General features: G+C 40.1%; 1 protein-coding gene across 4 annotated transcripts in view; it reads left to right on the top strand.

Moving 5' to 3' along the window:
- GRAMD2B (GRAM domain containing 2B) overlaps positions 1 to 16,882 on the top strand; it is a 33,390-nt gene extending 16,508 nt beyond the window's left edge. Inside the window, exons 5-14 of one of the 4 annotated variants that reach the window (XM_074569932.1) lie at positions 1,495 to 1,598; positions 5,478 to 5,573; positions 6,614 to 6,685; positions 6,807 to 6,887; positions 7,521 to 7,635; positions 9,341 to 9,463; positions 9,649 to 9,736; positions 10,180 to 10,281; positions 12,059 to 12,152; positions 15,601 to 16,882. In XM_074569932.1, the coding sequence (XP_074426033.1) occupies positions 1,495 to 1,598; positions 5,478 to 5,573; positions 6,614 to 6,685; positions 6,807 to 6,887; positions 7,521 to 7,635; positions 9,341 to 9,463; positions 9,649 to 9,736; positions 10,180 to 10,281; positions 12,059 to 12,152; positions 15,601 to 15,636 (911 nt within the window). In that variant the 3' untranslated portion in view covers positions 15,637 to 16,882. Of the gene's footprint in view, positions 1 to 1,494; positions 1,599 to 5,477; positions 5,574 to 6,613; positions 6,686 to 6,806; positions 6,888 to 7,520; positions 7,636 to 9,340; positions 9,464 to 9,648; positions 9,737 to 10,179; positions 10,282 to 12,058; positions 12,153 to 15,594 lie in introns of all 4 variants that reach the window. The other 3 variants (XM_074569930.1, XM_074569933.1, XM_074569931.1) reach the window with 3 other exon arrangements.
- Positions 16,883 to 18,754: the final 1,872 nt, after the last annotated feature.

Genomic DNA, 18,754 nt, shown 5'->3' with positions numbered 1-18,754 from the left:
AGCTTGAATTTTTGCTGACGATACTTTAATATTTAAAAACACTGGTAGGATTTTAAAGGAGAAGCTGCTGCCCGAGCACTCCCACCCCACTCGAGGAAGGGCACACACACCACCTTAGTCTTTCTCTGCTCGGACCAGGGTCCCTTTGCAGCTGGCAACCCCCAGGAGCCGACAGGTGCCCCTTCCCACTCCTCACACACACATATGCTCACTCTCGGGCAAGATCCCTCCTTCTTCAGGGCTCCACTCTAGGTTTCCCACAGCAGAGCCTCAGTCATCAGATTTTATAAAATAAGTAATTTAAATGGGAGGTCCAGCAGCAGGGTCAGCCTGGGCTGGGTGCCTCCAGAGAGGGACCTTGAACAAAGAAATCCCTGGGCAATGACACCCTTGTGATCTCTACAGCTGCCCCTCGTGCGTTTTTCATGTGTCTTTTAGTCCAGTAGTGATTTTTGGGTTGGAATCTTCTAACACTGCCTGGGATTCTTTTTCTGTGTCCAGGCAGGTCACTGACTGCTCTTACCCTGTTGATGTGCAGTCTCTGCTCAGGGTTGTCACGTCCTTATATCTCCTGGTTTATGCTTCTTGTACACCTGAGCTCCCTGGCAGAACGTGGGGAATGGAAAAGCCCCAGACTTAGAGAAAGCACTACCAAAACATCAGTGTGTTATCGACATTTTTCTTACACTAAAAGACTAAGCGCAGCCCTGTACCATCTGTGAGGAAAATTACTAAGAAAATTAACTATTGTGGCGCAAAGGCTTCAGCAAATCTGGCTATTCACGCTAAGTAAAGCTAGGCAAACAGCATAAATCACACCGTATTATAACCCTAAGTAATTTATTCTAATTAAAACTTACTTATTTAATCTAAACAACTGATATCTCTCAACATAGCAGAAGGACTTAAAGATTCTACTGTTCTCTGTGGTAGTTATAACAAGTGTATTGTACATAGATATGTATAACAAACGTTTCTTTAAAGGAATAGAAGGGAAGCAGTTCATGAGTGAGAAATGGTTTTGCTCAGTGGCTGTGAAGTAAAAGCTGTATTACCTTACACGGGTTGTACCTCTGTTGATCATCTAGTCCAGACAACGGCTATCGATCTAAAAGTTTAAAGCAAAAACCTTTAATTAAGCTCTTTACATTGACGTAATATGGTTACCTGAAAGCTAGTCAAAAAGTTTATAGGAAGCTAGGTGGTACTCTTTCAGAAAGGATTCTTGGTTCCGGGGAGCCAGTTGCATGTTACTATGCATTTCAGTCTTTGTTCTTCAGCTATTTTGAGTTTAAATTTAGGCCTGTGAAATCTACTGAGCTTGTCAGTATTAGTTAACCTTACTAAGTATTTCAAGGTTTGACGATGTTTGTCAAAAGGTATAAACCTAAACATATTATAGCTTTTTAAATAGAGCAAAACAAAAGCCAAATTGATAACAGTTGGCTTGAGTTGTGGTTACCTTGAAGATTATAGAGTATCTATTTGTTTCAGGCTTTACCTGTGCTCTGCAGAAGGAAATTCTCTACCAAGGAAAGTTATTCCTTTCTGAAAACTGGATTTGCTTCCATTCCAAGGTTTTTGGTAAAGACACTAAGGTTAGTAAAATCTTTATGTACAGAACAGTAACGCTATTCCTTAACAATTTGTTCATCATCAGAAGTTCACATTATTATGCAAAGCTAGAATACTACTATACTTCTAAGTATTAATGAGTGCAGTCACTGTTCAGAAGTGATGCCTGAAAGTCACACTAGAACTGCAGCATTATTATTAAAGATCGAGTTTTTCTCTTAGGGACTTCCTGTCTGAAAAAAATAGATGAAAGGAAAGGATCTGACATGCAGTGGTGAGGGCATTGCCAAGCCCACGTACCACAAACTGTACAAAAATGTCTCTCTTCAGAGAGGAGGAGGAGGAAGGAAGGCTGAAAAGTGTAAGCACTACAGGAATGTAGTTGGGGAACTGGAGGGGAGGATCAAGTGTATTAAGACAATTAAAGAGGAAGAACTAAAACTGCTTTCTGAGCTGCGTGGCAAAGGTCTTTGAGGGATTCTTCTAGCACTCCCCTCTGTTCTGCGTAAACAGAGGATGGGGAAAGAAAAAACAGTTTGGTAGATTTTTGCTTGTTGGCCTAGTATGAAGAGCAGAAATGGGACATGAACAGTCAGGAAGATCCTAATTTACAACATTTACTCTTTCTTGGTACAGATACAATTCACCTAAGGCGTGGGCCCCTGTGGTGAATGGTAGGCATACACATAGACATAAAATTTCTACACATAGAAATACACACAAAAATACATATAGAAAAAAAAATAATTTGTGTTTTAGTTCTGTTGATCTGGAGCTTTTGGAGTGGTTTTCTTTGTTTACATGAACTCTGCTTGGTTTTGGGCTTTTATTGGGAAACAGCTCAATTTCCTGCAAGACTTTCTTTGTCTTCTTTCTTGGGTACTTCCTTGAATGAAGTTCCTGGTTAGATCCAGACTCTTTGTAAGTTAATTCGGGGCTGAAACCAGTTTAGGAGTTGGCAGTATCTCATTTCTCTACTGTCAACCATTTTGACAGAACACCATCTATCTTTGAAAGGGATTTTAAGATGGTGGAATAGGTTTAAAGAACGCTTAAAATCATTAACGACACATTGTTCATAGTGACCTTACAGGTTATTATGTTTTACTGCTTGGCCCAATAAACTGAGTTATTGTTGATTCGTAGTTAATGGATTCTATTAGTCATTAATGCAGATGGAAAGGAAATCAAAATTAACAAATGATTGGGTACTGTCCTTCATAATTGGTTATCTTGGCAATTAGTTTCATTAAAATTGAAGTGGCTGTACGAGCAATCTTCTGTTCACCACAAACAAGTGTGGCCACTTCAAACTGTGGGACAGCTTTCTAGATTCACACTATGCTAAATGTATGCAAAAATGTAGTCTACTTGGTAGAGTTCTACTAGAAAAACCTGGGAAAAAAGATGCAGAATGATAATGATATAGTCCTAGGAAATTATCTTTTTCAACAGGGTTTTAAATGCAGGAATATATACATATTTATGTATAAAATGAAAAAGGAAAACCTATTACAAGACAGGGTAGCGTAGACAATATTTGTAAATGTAGCTATAGTGATATTCCAGATTATTCAGTTCTGGATCATTGTTTTCAGAAAACATTGTGGGGAAAATGAAGAGTGAAGGGGATAGGCCTGATCATTTACTTCCAGCTGTCTTCCCCTACCCCTGCAACCCGTATTTAAATATTTCTTCAGTCACATACAGCAGGCACAAGTTTTTAGGAATACCATCAACAAAAAAGCAGGAAAATCAGGGATATAATGAAAAATAATGTAATGAGAGGGGGAGGAGAGAATCAAGAATGAGATTAAGAGGAACATTCTTAGCAGTCAGATACACAGACAAAGTTTCCAGGACACAAAATCTCTATTGCATGGGACTTATTAAATAGTTTAAGCTCAGTGATAAAGTGTTTTATTTTGAGAAATAGCAGGTCTACACAGTCTAACAAATTTTTCAACATGAATTTTTCTACCTGCAGAAAGAAAGCTTTGGTGGAGGGGATAGGCATGCAAGTTAGGAGATCTGAGTCTGCCGTATAAACACTGTGCATGATCAGAAATAAGAAATTGCTTCTGCAGGATTGAATAGGCTTTGAAAGACAGCCTTATCTTTCCAGGTAGTTCTGTTTTGGCTATAAATATTGGCCTTGAGTCTCTCCTGGAGCTAAGCATTGTCTTACACATTTTGGTTACTTTCCAACTTGCATGCCAGTGAACCTTGTTTCCTGAAATAATTATTACTCCAGGTGGACGTAAAGTACTTTGCAGTGATTTTACCATTTTAGTCTAATGCTGGGGTAACAGTGCAGTAAGCAAGTACTTAATCCCATTTAAGTACGCTTCAGTCTTGATTACAGTAATGTTATCCATCAAAATAGCATGCAGTAGAATGCCATTAACATCTCTGATTTAAAGTTCTTTGAGGTGAACTGAACCAATTAGAAAATTTCTAAGCTGCTTTTTTAATCATTAGTATTAGCAGAATTTCTGCTGAAAAAAATCTTCCAGTTTGGTTTTGGTTTGGTTTGTTGTTTTGTTCTGGTTTTTTTTTTATTCTCTTCTGGCTACCTGAGGATTATGTGTTTTTCCTATAAACACACATCATAACTGCTCCCTTCTCCCCGCTCCCAGAAAAAGCTGTTTCGAAAAGTGTTGCAAAGACTTTGTGATACAAGGTGCAGTTTAAGAAGAAAAGGTGTAGTGTTTAATTACCCGTTGTCAAAAGACATGGCTTCTGAAGCAGGACAAATGGAGTTGACATGTTAAAAAATCAATAGAACAAATTATGACCAGATTTACAGATTCTTATACCCAGGCCTGGGACTAAGAATAATTAAAATTATATGCTTTGGGTTGGTTTGGTGTGTTTCTGATAGTGCACTTTTTCAACAAAACTAAGTACCTAGTAAAGAGCGAGGTTCTAGCTCATAGATGACAAGCAGATACTTGATTAGCCATGCTTCAACAGTGGTTGCAATCTTGTATCCAGACCAATGTACACAAATGTGTTTTTTGTTACCTGAAACAATCTTTCATTTCATGACTTCGTGTTGCTGTTCGGAACAAAAGTTAACAAGGTTTTATGAAAGCGTGCAGAAAGTAAATTCATTCTCTTTCTGTACTGCCACGTGTTTTTAATTCAGGTCTGTGATTGCTTGTTGAACCGTCTTTGGACGCTTTTAATCTTGCTTCCAAATTTCTCAGGTAGTTATGACAGTGTGTGCCAGAGGAATTTTTAACAGGAGCTGTATCTTGATCATGTGTATGCAGGATTATTATCTTTGCCTGACTCGCTAAGCCCTAGGCTTTTCAACTGAAAGTCAAACCAGGTATTTGGTCCTTTGTGCTATTGGATTTATACGAAGAGCTCATACAGAATATCTGAAGTTAAATACTCTGAAATTTAGCAGATATTAAGCTAATGGGGTTGAATATAAACCCCGAAGCAGGAAGGAACTGTTGCAGACTAAAGGATTTGTAAGTGGTGAGAAGACTTTTATGTTCATTCTTCAACAAGCCTCTCTAGTCTCATGCGTTCTGAAAAGTTTTGTTTCTAAACAAAGAAGCCCAGCTTTAAGACTGGTTTGTTCTGCAGATCTACAGTGAACTAAACCTGTAGTCTTTTAAGAGACAGAAGGGTTCAGGAGAGGAAGACAAAAGCCTGGATTGGCATCTGATAAAATAAGATGTAAAAATAGTTAAGAAATAGTAATAATCTGAAACCATACCTGTTTCATATGAACTATTAGTAATCATGGACATAGAAGAGAAATCTTTGAATTAAGGGTGTTGAAAGTCTGCCTTATCACAGTTGGTAGGCTGGCTTTTTGTGAAAGAATGCACAGATTTGTATGTGTGTATTGGGTCTCTAACACTACATTGATCTTGTTTCAGATTAGTATACCTGTGCTCTCAGTGACACTTTTGAAGAAAACCAAAACTGCCCTTCTTGTGCCAAATGCTCTGATCATAGCAACAGTCACAGAGAGGGTAAGTACTAGTAAAAGGCAAAGCTAATGCACTCTGCCTCCTTTTTTCTTTTTCCATTTTTTTCTACTTTTCTTTTTTTCCTCCCTCCTTATTGGCAGTAATATGAGGCATTCTTGAAGGTGCCAAGTAGACACTTAAACAGCTATAGAAATTGGTCGCATGTGGGCATTTAGACTTAAGGCCCTGGAGGATCTGGTTTGAGGACAATCCTAGCTTCTTCTACCTTCTCTCTTGTAATAGGCAATGACCATTTTTTTCCTCTTACTAACTCCCTGTCTTTTTAGTTTGGATCTACAGTAATCAAAGCTATGTAGAACTTGGTGAGAAAATAAGAAACGGTATCTCTGGTTGCCACCTGCTCTCTGTAATCTATCATTCCCAATTCTCCAAGACTTCTGTGTCGTAGCACTGGGGGAACTGAAACAGCTGGGTCAGGAAGTGCATGCTCTGAGGGTTACCTGCCTTATTGGCAGCTCTGATATTATTCTTTCATTTACACGGGTCTCTTACCTGACCAGCAATACCTTAGATGCACAAAATGTAGTTGCATACTGTATACTTAGCATACTCAGGAATAGTAATTGTATGAATCAGTAGAAAATGAGATTGTCCTAAAAGCAGCTTTAGAAACAGCCTGTTTTCATTGCACAAATACTTTGTGGATGCAGGAGAGTGTACAAAAAATGAGTCCTTGTTTGGGTTTTGTTTGGGTTGGTTTTCTGTTGTTGTTCTTTTTTTTTTTTTTTCCTAAGGGGCAGCTAAAATGTAGTATACAAAGTCTTTTGAAAGAAAAAAAAGAGCAGATCTGGACTATGCTCTGATTTTGCAGCGGAACGTGGTAACTTTTGTGTGCCTGTTCTGTGTTCTTTGTGATTAACCTCAGATCATAGTCTTAGATGGAGTGAAGGTTTTTCCTCCTATACAAAAGTTCTTGAAAATAGTTACTTAATCAGCAAAACCACCTATCCGTTCTATTTTGGTAAAAGGAGGGTTGTACTGTATGCCTTTTCTCAAACAGTTTTGGCACTTCTGTTTTTCAGTACATGTTTGTCTCCTTACTCTCCAGAGATACCACTTACAAGCTATTAAAATCTATCTGTAGACATCTTGAGGTAAGTACTAATGGGAGTGAAGATGGTGTGTAGTTTTGTGTTCATTATTACTGTTTTTTCTGCTTTTAAATGCTAGGTGGTTTCTGAGAGTGTTCCTTGTTAACACTTCCACTTTTTTCAGGATACAAGCATGGGCAACAGTCCAAATCCCTCCTCTGCAGAAAACAGCTTCAGGGCTGATCGTCCTACAGCTCTGCCTTTGGTAAATGGCTTAGATATTCCATTCTTTTGTTGCATGGCACCTTTCATTGCAAGTACTACTTAAAGTGTCTGAAGAAAAGAAACTGAAGGAAATCATGACGTCTGTTTCTAAAACTTCCATGAGTTTTTTAACAATTCAAGGCAGCTGGAATGATCAGCATGAGTGTAACTTGAACTGATCACATGCAGTATATAAACACGTGTGTGTTTTGGATGTGTTTTGGATGTATTCCAAAGTCTGTATGCTGTATGTGCAGTCAGGTTTCACAGCTCTCTGTACTGACTTAAAATTGCTTCATCCTCTGCCATGAGCGGTTCTTGAAGTGTTTCTAGTTACAATCCTTCTTCTGTTCAGACATTTGAAAGAGCTGTGTAGTCTACTAACAGTCTTTTCTTTTGCACACAGACTTAATCACTTCGCGTGAAGGAAGGCGGGGGATGAGGTTTGAATTCTGGTGATCATACAGGGCTTATTTTTTTTAACTTGATCTCAACATCTTGATATCAGAGATTGTTCCTGGTTAAACAATTTTAAATCTTTAATTGTTGGTTCAGTTTCTAGAGGGAGATCAGAGGAAATAAGGTTGTTTAGATTTAGAACAGGGCTGAGTTTTCTTGTGACCTATCTCCCCAGCAGGATTTCAATGAAGACTATTCTGATCTGGATGGAATAGTGCAGCAGCGGAGACAAGAGATGGAAGAGTCCAGCAGCACAGGCTCACAGACCCCAGAGCTGGAATGCTTCCAAGGTGAGTAGGATTGTGGGGCCCCAAGAAAATGAGAATGGTTTCGGCTGTCAGTTTTGCTTCTGTAATCCCGTTCTGATGTGGAATCTATGTTCTCCACAATCCTGGAGAATTACATGTTCTTTAAGGTCTTCCTCAAAGCCAAAATAGCTGCATTTCCGTTATTATATCCCTTTGCAATCCAGACTCAGACAACGACTTGGTCAGCAGTGGATCTGATTTGTCACTACTGCCTCTAATTGCTTATCCATGTATTGCTCCCCACATCCCCCATCAGTTATGCTGCAGAGATACAATGTAGGACATGTTCCTCCTTTAAAAAAAGAAAAACAAACACACACACACACCCTATTTTAAAGTTGTTCAAGTCACAGTGTAAGTTCTTCTAATCTATACAAATAGTGTACTTTACCATGGTGGCTTTTGGTCATCAAAAAAGTTATTTTTGACATACGTTTTTGTGGTTTTTTAAATCTTATTTTATTCTTGGCAGTTATTAAGACACTTGACGATACTGTCCAAAGTTGTTCTTTCTTATCACTACTGTTTGTGTTTTTATATGCCTCAAGTTCTTCACCTTATTAGCAGGAATGCTGTGTAGAAACTCACTGCATATAAGTTCATAAGTACAATAGAACTTGTTTTATATAGCACATGCTGAATGTTCTTAGAAAAATGCGTTGTTATGCTGTTATTACTCCAGGTTCTGTCTTGACTATAAAAGAATTTATATAATAAGAAACTTTTATCATTACTTTTAAATGAAATAGTGTCATTTTTTTCATGGCAGTTTTCTATCGTATTAGTTTTAATTAACTCTTCTTTTTTCCTATGTCTTTTGTTCAGTTGTACGATTTGGGGCTATTTGCTTTCATTGGTCTTTGGTATTTATTGTGTGTGTATTTTTAATTGTTTGGTGGTGTCTGTGAAGCAATAACTAAATTGTGGTGTCATCACTTCCCACGTGAATACTTCTGAATAATGATTTTACTGCCTGCCTTACTTCCTTATAGGTAATAGCTACTTCAAACATTTCCATTTTCCTTTTTCACAAGTGAAAAACCAATATCCAGTCCAAGTGAAAAACCAATATCCAGTCAAAGAATCACCCTAGGAAAGGGAATTGAGGGGTGGAGGGGAACACGTCTGTCACCTGTGATTCTGTTTCTTTTGCATCATTAGAGTAGTCAAGGGTGTGCAAGTAAGGCATGAACAAAACTGAGTGTGACTGAGTTTTTCTGTCCCATTTCTTTCAAGACATCATCTGCATTTAAAAAAGTCATGAAAGGGAGCTATAATCTCATTTTCAAAGTAACAATGCAATATCTCCACTTGATGTTGCTACCAAAGTTATTTGGAATCATTACGCTAGCATATTCAGTCCTTTTGAGAGATGACTTTTGTGTCTGTATATTATTCTGACTGGAAATTGAGTGATAACCTTCGAAGTTTGCGTAGGTTGCCATCTTTCAAAGGATCTGGAAGTGTAAGTGCAGCATACATCATCCTCTTTCAGTCCAGGTGCTTCTTTATGTTTTGTGATGATATGGAGTTACTATGCAAACTGTTTTAAGGCTACTAAACCAACTGGTCCAGAAATGCACCTTTTAAAATCCTCCTCTTCCCCTGCTCCTTGACTGACTTAAGCTACCAACAGCTTCCTTTGACTTCATATATCAGTTTAAATTACAAATCTTGCTTTTAACAGATTATCATGTTGTTGAGACACAGACTCACTTGAAAGTTTCCAAGGCTGAGGTGAAGTCTGTCCGTTCAGATGCACACATTAAACGTGGACCTGATGGAAAAGCACGAAACAACCCTCGAAATGGTAAGTAATCAAGGGCAGATCTTCAGCTGGAGTAAGTTAAGTTTGCAGAGTTGTCAGTTCACATAATTTGGAAGATCTCTTTCTTGTTTATCCCTCTATTTATATTATCTGTTGCATGCTTCAAAAAACCGTTTGTGTCCTGTGGTCTGCTTTGATCAAAGTTACATTTGTTCTTTTTTTCGCAGGCCATTCTGAAGCCTTCAGGTTCTTCCACAAAGTGAAGTCCCAGAAGCTTTTATCTCTGAACCATGTACTTGTGTTTTATGCATTTCTGTAAGTTAGCAGTTAATACCAAGATTGTCAAAATACTAGGATTTTCTTACATTTACATAAATTAATATAATCTAAGCTTCACTTGGAAAAACAGAAATTATTGGGAATTGTGGCCTTTAGACTTTTCAGAAGAAGAAATGCCGAGTCAAGCTTACTTAATAGGCCTTTTACTTTTAAAAGCAAGGGGTGTCTTGGTTTAGGAAATATTAAGAGTTTAACTACTTGCAAGTTCATTTTACATGCCACTTAGCAAAGCCATACTCAAGGCTGAGATAACTGCAACTGTCTGAATGCCACTGATGGGTATTCCTGAGGTGTTTCTAAGAATGATACTTTTATTATTCAACATCTACAAGTAATAATTTAAATGGCTTTTAACATTAAATTTGTCAAGCACCTCTAAAGTTTCCATTAACTGATGTGCTTTATTTGCTCTCTTACAGTGTTTGTGTATTAATATTTTCTACCTTCTACATGAGATATAAAATCAATGTCCTGGAGGAACGCCTTATTTCCATCACATCCTTTGAGTCACACATTAAGGAGTAAGACAAACTCTGTAATTTTTTCCAGTATCTGTCACGCTTATCTGTTTTCTTCAGAAACCACTGTGATGCCCTTGTGGGACTTTAGTGTCCTGTAGTTCTTGTGTCAGTGCCAGCCTCATCTCACAGCTTTCTGTTTAAGACTTTTAGTACAAATGTGATATATCATGGTGTATTACTGCCTCGAGAATATTTCGGATAGCTGTAACTTCAGTGTAAACTGCTGAAGTGAGAAGTTCCTATCAAAAGCAATGATGCTGTGGAAAAGGTATAACTTCCATCTTCAGTCTTAATGCCATTTGATTAGCCTAAGATGACAGAAGGTACTTCGTAGTCTTTGGGCTGATACATCTGACTTGCTTTGGGCTTCCTATATTCTCTTTAGAAACTGATATCCTGTCTTGCTAAAATAAAATAAAATCAATAAATAAACAAACTGCACCACAAAACCAAAACAAAACACATAAAAAAAAATCCAGACACACTAAGGGAAAGTTTTTTGCGTATTTGAAGAGGAAATAGGGAAAGGGGCCATAGTTCCATAGATAGTGCCATTCTGTAGCTAAAGTCATGGATGTCATCTGCCCCTGCATATCTTTTTTTTTTTTTTTTTTTTTTTTTTAATTCTCCATGTTGCATGGATAGGAAATACACAAACATCAAATGGAGAGGCAGTGCAGGGGCACACACCACAGCAGTAAGCCACTGTAAGTTGTATCAGCTTCCTGTTCCTCTTTTCGGACAGAAGGCAATTAGCTGGATACTGCTGAGAATACCAATCAGTTTATTCAGCATTAAATTTTACATTAACTCTTCTCCCCTTATTATAACTGATTTTTTCCTGAGCAGCTCTGAAAAACATGGATTCGAAAGTAATTTGTAAATCTCAGTGCAAAACCTGCAGACACATGTAGCATGATTGGGCATGCTGAGAGATGGAGAGGCACCACCCAAAAAACAGAGGGGGGAAATAAAATTCAAGACAGAGCCGTACCGAGGCTGGGTGGAACTGTCTCCAAAGTGTTGCAAACCTGTAGCAAGCTCTTGAATAAGTCTGCTTGTTAATTCAGCTTTCTTTGATGACCCGTCCCTGACAAACAGGTCGCTCTGACAGTGCACTTGTGGTTGTGTTGAACAATGACTGTGCTGCGTAGCATCCAACTGCTCTCAGCTGTCTTCTGTGGAAAGCAGTAGTACTTGTATGCGTCTGTCAGAAGACAGAGCTAGGTTATTGGTAAAAAAGGAGTAGGAAGAAAGCGGTTCTTTATCTTAAACAAGCTTGCATTTATATTTTGCCAGTAATGCAAGGAGGGGGGTAAATCTGCCTCTAGTAGTAAGCAATGTCAAAAGCCAAAAGTTTGGCATGTATTTATTAGTAGGACACTGTGTCCCTCTTCTAAAGCACTCTTACAAGAGAAAGTCCTGTTTTCTGTTGCTCTGTTCACAAACAGTACAAGTTACAGGATGATCTAATGTGCGCTTCTGTGGTGTCAAGGGGTTGGGCTTCTTGATTTCCTCCGAGTCACAGGACATGGAACTTACGCAACTTTTCAACTTATTTGCAGTGTAAATAGCTGTAAAGTTTTCCATACAAACTTCTGGAGAATGAGACCTCATAAAGAATGTAGTCAAGAGTGCAGAATTGACTTAGGCCTTTGTTTCTGGAAATGAGTACAGTTCACAATGTCACTACTGTATTCCCATCTACATGTGTCTCTCAGTTCTGTTTTCATTTTTTTCACGTCTGTCACAGTTACTTCTTCATTTTGTTTGACAGACATCCGGTGCGCCAAGGTTTGGGATCTCATCTGCAAATTAATGCTGATGCCCTTTGTGATGAGTTAACTGCTAATCTTATAAAACTGGAAAAGGTAACTTCCTATGATGTAAAGCAAATGCTGATACACTAATCAGGTTCTTGCTGAATTTCTATAGTCTGTTATTTTGAAAAATGATAAGTTACCCCTAGATTTGATACCAGAAGCTGGCATGTTTTCCTAGACAAAGGACTCTGACTATAAATTATCCCAACTACAAGCATTGGTATGTGTCAATGTTTTGCCTTGAGCTGAGACTTACAACCAGGAATACTAATACATCGGACGCTTCAAGGGTAATTATTGCATGTAATGATCTCAAATTGGTTTTGTTCATCAAGGCTAAGGATTCTGAATTTAACCTTTATTACTATTTGATGAACTTTTCTGTCTGGGATGGGTTTTTTTGAGTTTTAATTTTTTCATGAAGAAAAACGATGCTCACTTTCATATGTAGTCAGCCTCTTCATATGAAGTGACTGGAATTTGCCTGTTTCACTTCAGTAAAACACATGTTGCTGCACCAGGTGTGTAATTCCCTATACCTGACCTTACCTTTACTTCTTTAACATTCTCTAATTGCAAAAGTAAGTGCACTTGCCGACTTAAATTGGAAGCCTATGCAAAACAAAAGTAGGTGTGCAGACCTTATTTCCACTTTAGGTGCTGTGGTGGGCTAACCTTGGCCAGCAGTCAGGCACTCACCCAGCTGCTCTCTCATTCCCCCTTCCTAGCAGGGGAGGGGGAGAAGATAGGAGGAGAAAACTCATGGATCAAGATAAAGGCAGGGAGATTGCTTACCAGTTACCACTGCAAGCAAAACAGCCTTGATTTGGGGAAAATCAATTTCATACAGCGTCAGTTAAAACAGATTTGGGTAGTGAGAAACAAAGACAAATGATAGAACAGCACCTTTCCTCCCCCCTGTCCCAGGCTCAGCTTGACTCCTTCGCTCCCAACTCCTCACCCCATTCCCTGCCCAGAGTGGGGGCTGGTGGGGGGTTACAGTCAGTACATAACAGTTTTCTCTCTGCTGCTCCTTTCTTCCCGTATTTTCCCCCTGCTGCAGCATGGGCTCCTCTAAGGGCTCCAGCTTTTCAGGAAATAACTGCCTGCTCTGGCATGGGTTCTCCACGGGCTGTAGTGTGGACATGTCTCCTCTTCCCACAGCAACTGCCTCTGCCGCTCCCTGCCCCTGCCCCCAAACCTTGACAACTGCACCTGGTATAGGTGTGTGAAATGGAACACATACACTGTCCAAGCATGGAAAAAAGTATTAGTGGAGCAAAAACAGAAGTTACTTGAATTCCTATGTGCTTAAGTCACATGGGTTATTTTTACCTCTGTTTCTAAAACTCAGTGTATGCCAAGGTCTTTCAACACCTTTTTTTCTGAAACCAAGTTTCTCAACTAGCATAAAGGTAGGATTATATAATATCACTGTTTACCTGTGTGGTGTAGGCTTTACAAAGACTGTCAAAAAGAGGTTTCTTCCCCTCACCTCTCCACCCTCTTTGCTGCAGAAGTCTGGAGTGATATTGCTAGCATAACCTCTCCGTATGCTCTGGATAATAACAATATGAATACAAGGGGAAAATGCTTACCAGATGATTACCAGGTACAGTCTTTAGCCAGGCTGGGTCATTGAAGAGGTTACTGCTTTCCAGCTGTCTGGGACAGGCTGGCAAGATGGTTCATGGGAGACCTCGCTTCATTCCAGTGGGAAGCCAGCCAGCCAGCCCTTTGCAGCGGGGCTGGGCACTTTCCCACTCCCTTATATAGTCTCTGCTTGGACACACAGTAAGAAGCAGCTGGATGGTTGGATCATTCAGCTATTCCCAGAGAAGTGGCCTGCTGTCCTGAATTAGAATCTTAAGTCATGTGCTTTTTTCAGATAGTGTCTGCAGGATTGGACCCTTGAAGTCTTCCCTTGTATTTGCCAAGTACTCAAGACACAATCCACTTGCTGTGCATACAAGCTAAATGAGTATTGCCTGTAGCTGAATATTGCCACATCCCAGTCCTTTCTAATCTAGATGAGCAGTGGTTATAACAGGATGTATGACCCTACTCTTGCACTGCAAAACTGGTATAAATCGAATGGTTTTATATTCTCTGAGCAAAGTTACTGCGGTTGCTTAACTGTTTCATGTGCCTTAGTGAAAAGTGCTAGTAGTTGTCTGCAGTTGGCTGCAGCAGCAAAGGTAGCATAAAAGTTCCAGTGTAACTTTTGACTCTCCCCTCATTTCCTGTGAGACCACTGCATAGTAAACTAGAGCACAGAAATTATCTAGGTTAAAAATTAAAAATTATTCTCCAGATAAAAAAAGTTCAGTGCAAAGAGTATGTTACAATGACGTTTTCAGTGCAACGTCGTGATTTTTACAAGGTCTGCTTCATACTTGGAGCCAAGGAATTACCAGGAATCTGGCTTAGCAGAATTTTGCTTTGGCATTTAAGTGTGTTTAGCAGGTAGTTAAAATGCACCACGTGTATCACAGGATAAAGCATTAAATTGGGGGAGGGAAAACATCACCTAAAGTTACTCATTCCCTTACTCTAATGTAGCTTGTTAAAAGGAAATTCCTGTGTATGCGCTGACTCTTATAAAATTAGGTGCATCTTACTGTTTTCCTTTCCCCCAAATGCCCCTCTTGAAAAAGGTGTGCATCTGGGCTAGAAGTCATGAGGTAGGATTAAGAAATGGTATCCTTGAACCGGAAATACAATGGCTCCTCAGATTACAGTCTGAAAGTAGCTGTTACTAAACCTTCTGTAGCCAGTGACTGCTCGTTATTAAGATAGCAAGAACGTGTGTGCCAGGCAATGTGACCCACTATATTCCCCCCTCTCTGCTTTTAAGGACAAGGAGATGAAAGGTGTATAAATAGGCTGTGTAAAATAGGTCTGCGCAAATCATCCTTGATGCGACTGGCTGGCATTGCCTTCAGTGTAACAAGGGGAAGATAACCCGTAATCAGGACACTGAATCTGGCAAATGGGACATGTCTGCTAATGGTTCAAAAACCTTATTTTGCTGCGCACACGTCATAGCTGGCTGTGGAGCTGAACCTGTTACAAAACTATTTGGATTATCCACTTAAACCTAAGAGCTGTGACTTTGAAGTTTGAGGCTTGTGTTGGGTTTTGATCAAGTTCAAAATAGTTGGGTTTCTTGTCCTTTTCTTTCTAGCTCTAGTTTTTTTCTACCTTATTTTCTCATACCTAAAGAACGAGAGAGTCTGTAGGAGGAAATTGCAGGAGATACTCATAATATGAAAGCTAGGTGTGCTGCTGGCTGATTGTATCCAGATGTTTCCTTTGACTCTAGTGCAGGAGGCGTTTAACATGAATACCATTGGTATGAACAGTTGTGGCAGAATTAACATGCACACACAGAGTATATTGAAGAGTATGTCTTGAGTTTATTTTTTCATTTTTTTAAATGCGGTGTAACACTTCCTGCCTCCCAGTTATTTTTCTCTCTTTTTCTAAGATACAGAACAACTTACAAAAACTACTTGAAGATGGTGAGTGAAACATCGATGCAATGTTCTTGGACTGCTTCAGACCTCATTCTTCTCTCTTGATGAACAGTTCCAAAGGAACTCTGCTGGCCAGAGTTCAGGTTTCTTTGTTTTCGGTCCAAGCCAAGCTTAAACTACTGTAAAACTCATGTCATAATGCAGAAAGTCAGTTTATTCTTGAGCATGTATCTATATGTTTTGAAAACATACATGTTTTGATCTACATGTATCTATATGTTTTGAAAATAAGGGGATTTTTCTTTCTCTGTTGTGTGTGAATTAATGGATTTTATAGCTTGCTTGATTCTAGACTTGCTTACACCAGTGCAAACTTAGTGCAACTGCTTTTACCTCAGCATTTACTTTCTGCCTATTGTCAGAGAAGTGCAAATAGGAAGAATTTCAGTCATGACTCATGCACTGAAGTGTTATGTGAACGAGCTGGTATCTGTCTCAGCTATGGTTATGAATCAGTGCTGTGCTCTTCATTTTTACTTCTTTGTGCCCTGGCATCCCAAAGATCAGAAAACAGACACCTCTGGATTTGGTTATGTGAAGTACTGAATGTTTGAGGTGTGCTCAGTTCTCAGGTGTTGTAAAAGGGCTCAATTCCACTTTCTGTGGCATTGCGTCACCACTGAGGGTAAGGTCTGTTCTACTGGGCATTCAGTTTCCATTGAAGTCAAGCTTGAAGTATGTACGGACTTGCCAACTTAGAGTCAAGTTGCTTATGAATAGCAGTATGGGTGTGACTTATCTGCAAAACTTAGGAAAAACTGCTACGTTTTTGGTCCACTCATGCGGTCTCTGCTGTCCATTAAGTTAATTGGTGTGAAGACCCTCAGTCAGCTTTCCTTGGCATTGCGTGGGATTTTGGTTGGCTGAGCAAGTGGAATTTGTGCTCCAGTTGATGGAAATCTGTTCTTGGTACGTGACTCCAGGGACTGTATCTTTCCACATAATAGGCACTGGCAAATTAACGATGCAGCAATACAAACAATCAGTAGAGTGAATGAAGAAATGGACACCTGCTTTGTTATATCATACTATTTTTTTTCACAGTGCCTAAGATAGGATAACTGGGGATTTTTAGCTTTCTGATTCACCAAGCAGGCTGGTTAGTTTTTAAAATGCAATATTTAGGATAATAACAAGTAGTATCTGTAAAGTAACAGTATTGTTTATAATATGCTATGCATTTTATAACCATTTCTGTGAAATGTACCTACTTTGTTTAAATAAACTTTTTTGAAACAAGTGACTTGTTACTGTAATTTGGATGAAACCAGTTCCATCCATCAGTTTTAGTCAAACGTGATGCTCACGATCTGAGTAGGCTCATACCTCACAGTACAAAGTTTGTGCAATACCCTGTGCCCAACACGAAGAGTTAGGAACTGCATCCTGCTGATGTGCTTCCTCTTAGCTTCACTCAAGGTCTTCCCAGGCTGCAGTGACAAAGGTAGGAGCAATTTTGACCCCCAGAGCTCCGAGGAATGATAGCTCTCTAATGTGCCTGCCTGGCTCAAGATTCCATCTGAGCATGGTCTGTCAGAAATCTGTGAGATTTGACTGTTCTCCCTCTGCTTTTCCTTCCTCAGCTATCATGAGAGTATTGGAATACTTAGTTTCACAAGAAAGCTATTGAAATAAGTTATTTTTTTCTTTTTTTCCCCCATCCTTTTCCCTGCTCTCTTCTTCCCCAGTTACACAGCTTATGCAATATTTTGAATGCTGACCTCATCCTCTCCCTTCTTCTCTACTTCCCTCCCTTTAATTCCATATCGATAACAGAAGCCTGTAATTCTGTTTATGGTTTAAAAATTGATGCTACAAGTCACCTTTATCAAAGGAACTTCAAGGTAACCTGATTACATCCAGCAGCTGAACTGAGTTAGCCTACTACTCTATTACATCAGCAAGGATGTGCTTTGCTACGGGCCAAGTGCAAGGTCCTCCACCTGGGTCACGGCAATCCCAGGCACAGATACAGGTTGGGCAGAGAATGGCTTGACAGCAGCCCTGGGGAGAAGGACTTGGGGTTGTTGGTGAATGAGAAGCTCAACATGAGCCATCAGTACATGTTTGCAGCCCAGAAAGCAAACCGCAACTTGATCTGCATTAAAAGAAGGGTGGCCAGCAGGTTGAGGGAGGTGATTCTACCCCTCTACTCCACTCTGGTGAGACCCTAGCTGGAGTACTGCATCCAGCTCTGGAGTCCTCAGCACACGAAGGACGTGGACCTTGTGGAAAGGGTCCAGAGGAGGGCCATGAAGATGATCAGAGGGCTGGAGCACCTCTGCTATGAGGACAGCGTGGGAGAGCTGGGGTTGTTCAGCCTGGAGAAGAGAAGGCTCCGGGGAGACCTTATAGCAGCCTTACAGTACCTGAAGGGGGCCTACAGGAAAGACGGGGAGGGACTCTTTATCAGGGAGTGTAATGATAGGACGAGGGGTAACAGTTTCAAACTGAAAGAGGGTAGATTTAGATTGGATATCAGGAAGAAATTCTTTACTGTGAGGGCAGTGAGGCAGTGGAACAGGTTGCCCAGAGAAGCTGTGGATGCCCCATCCCTGGAAGTGTTGAAGGCCAGGCTGGATGGGGCTTTGAGCAGCCTGGTCTAGTGGGAGGTGTCCCTGCCCAGGGCAGGGGGTTGGAACTAGATGATCTTTAAGGTCCCTTCCAACCCAAACCATTCTGTGATTCTAAAACAAGGCGGGAAGAGAGAACATTTGGCATGCACCTTGTATAAAGCAGGCAGGCTGACCCCTTATCATTAGCCATAAGGGAACAAAATAATAACCGAGTGAATGAGTAATCGGAGGTGGATGCGTGCCCTTTAGCCCGTTGTGGCAGCACGCCAGGGGAGGCGAGTCTGCACGAAGGCGCCACAGTGCTTTTCAAACAGAGGAGAAGCAAATTACTGTCCATAGAAAGAAGTGGTGCTTAGTGCTAGTGACGCTGTAGTCACACCAGCTCACTGATGCCAATTCGGTGTGGCCACCTCCTCTCTGCCCTCAGTCCCCCTTTTCCTAGAGGGAAGATGTCATAGTGTTGGGAAATTGGTGTGATGTTGGGAAATTGGTGCACCGTTGGGTGGTGCGTGGTACCGCAGTACTTCCAAACTGG

This window comes from Larus michahellis, chromosome Z (assembly GCF_964199755.1).
Source record: "Larus michahellis chromosome Z, bLarMic1.1, whole genome shotgun sequence".
NCBI classification, from domain to species: domain Eukaryota; kingdom Metazoa; phylum Chordata; class Aves; order Charadriiformes; family Laridae; genus Larus; species Larus michahellis.
The sequence above is the reverse complement of the archived record's forward strand: the minus strand, read 5'-3'. Positions and strand labels throughout refer to the sequence as shown.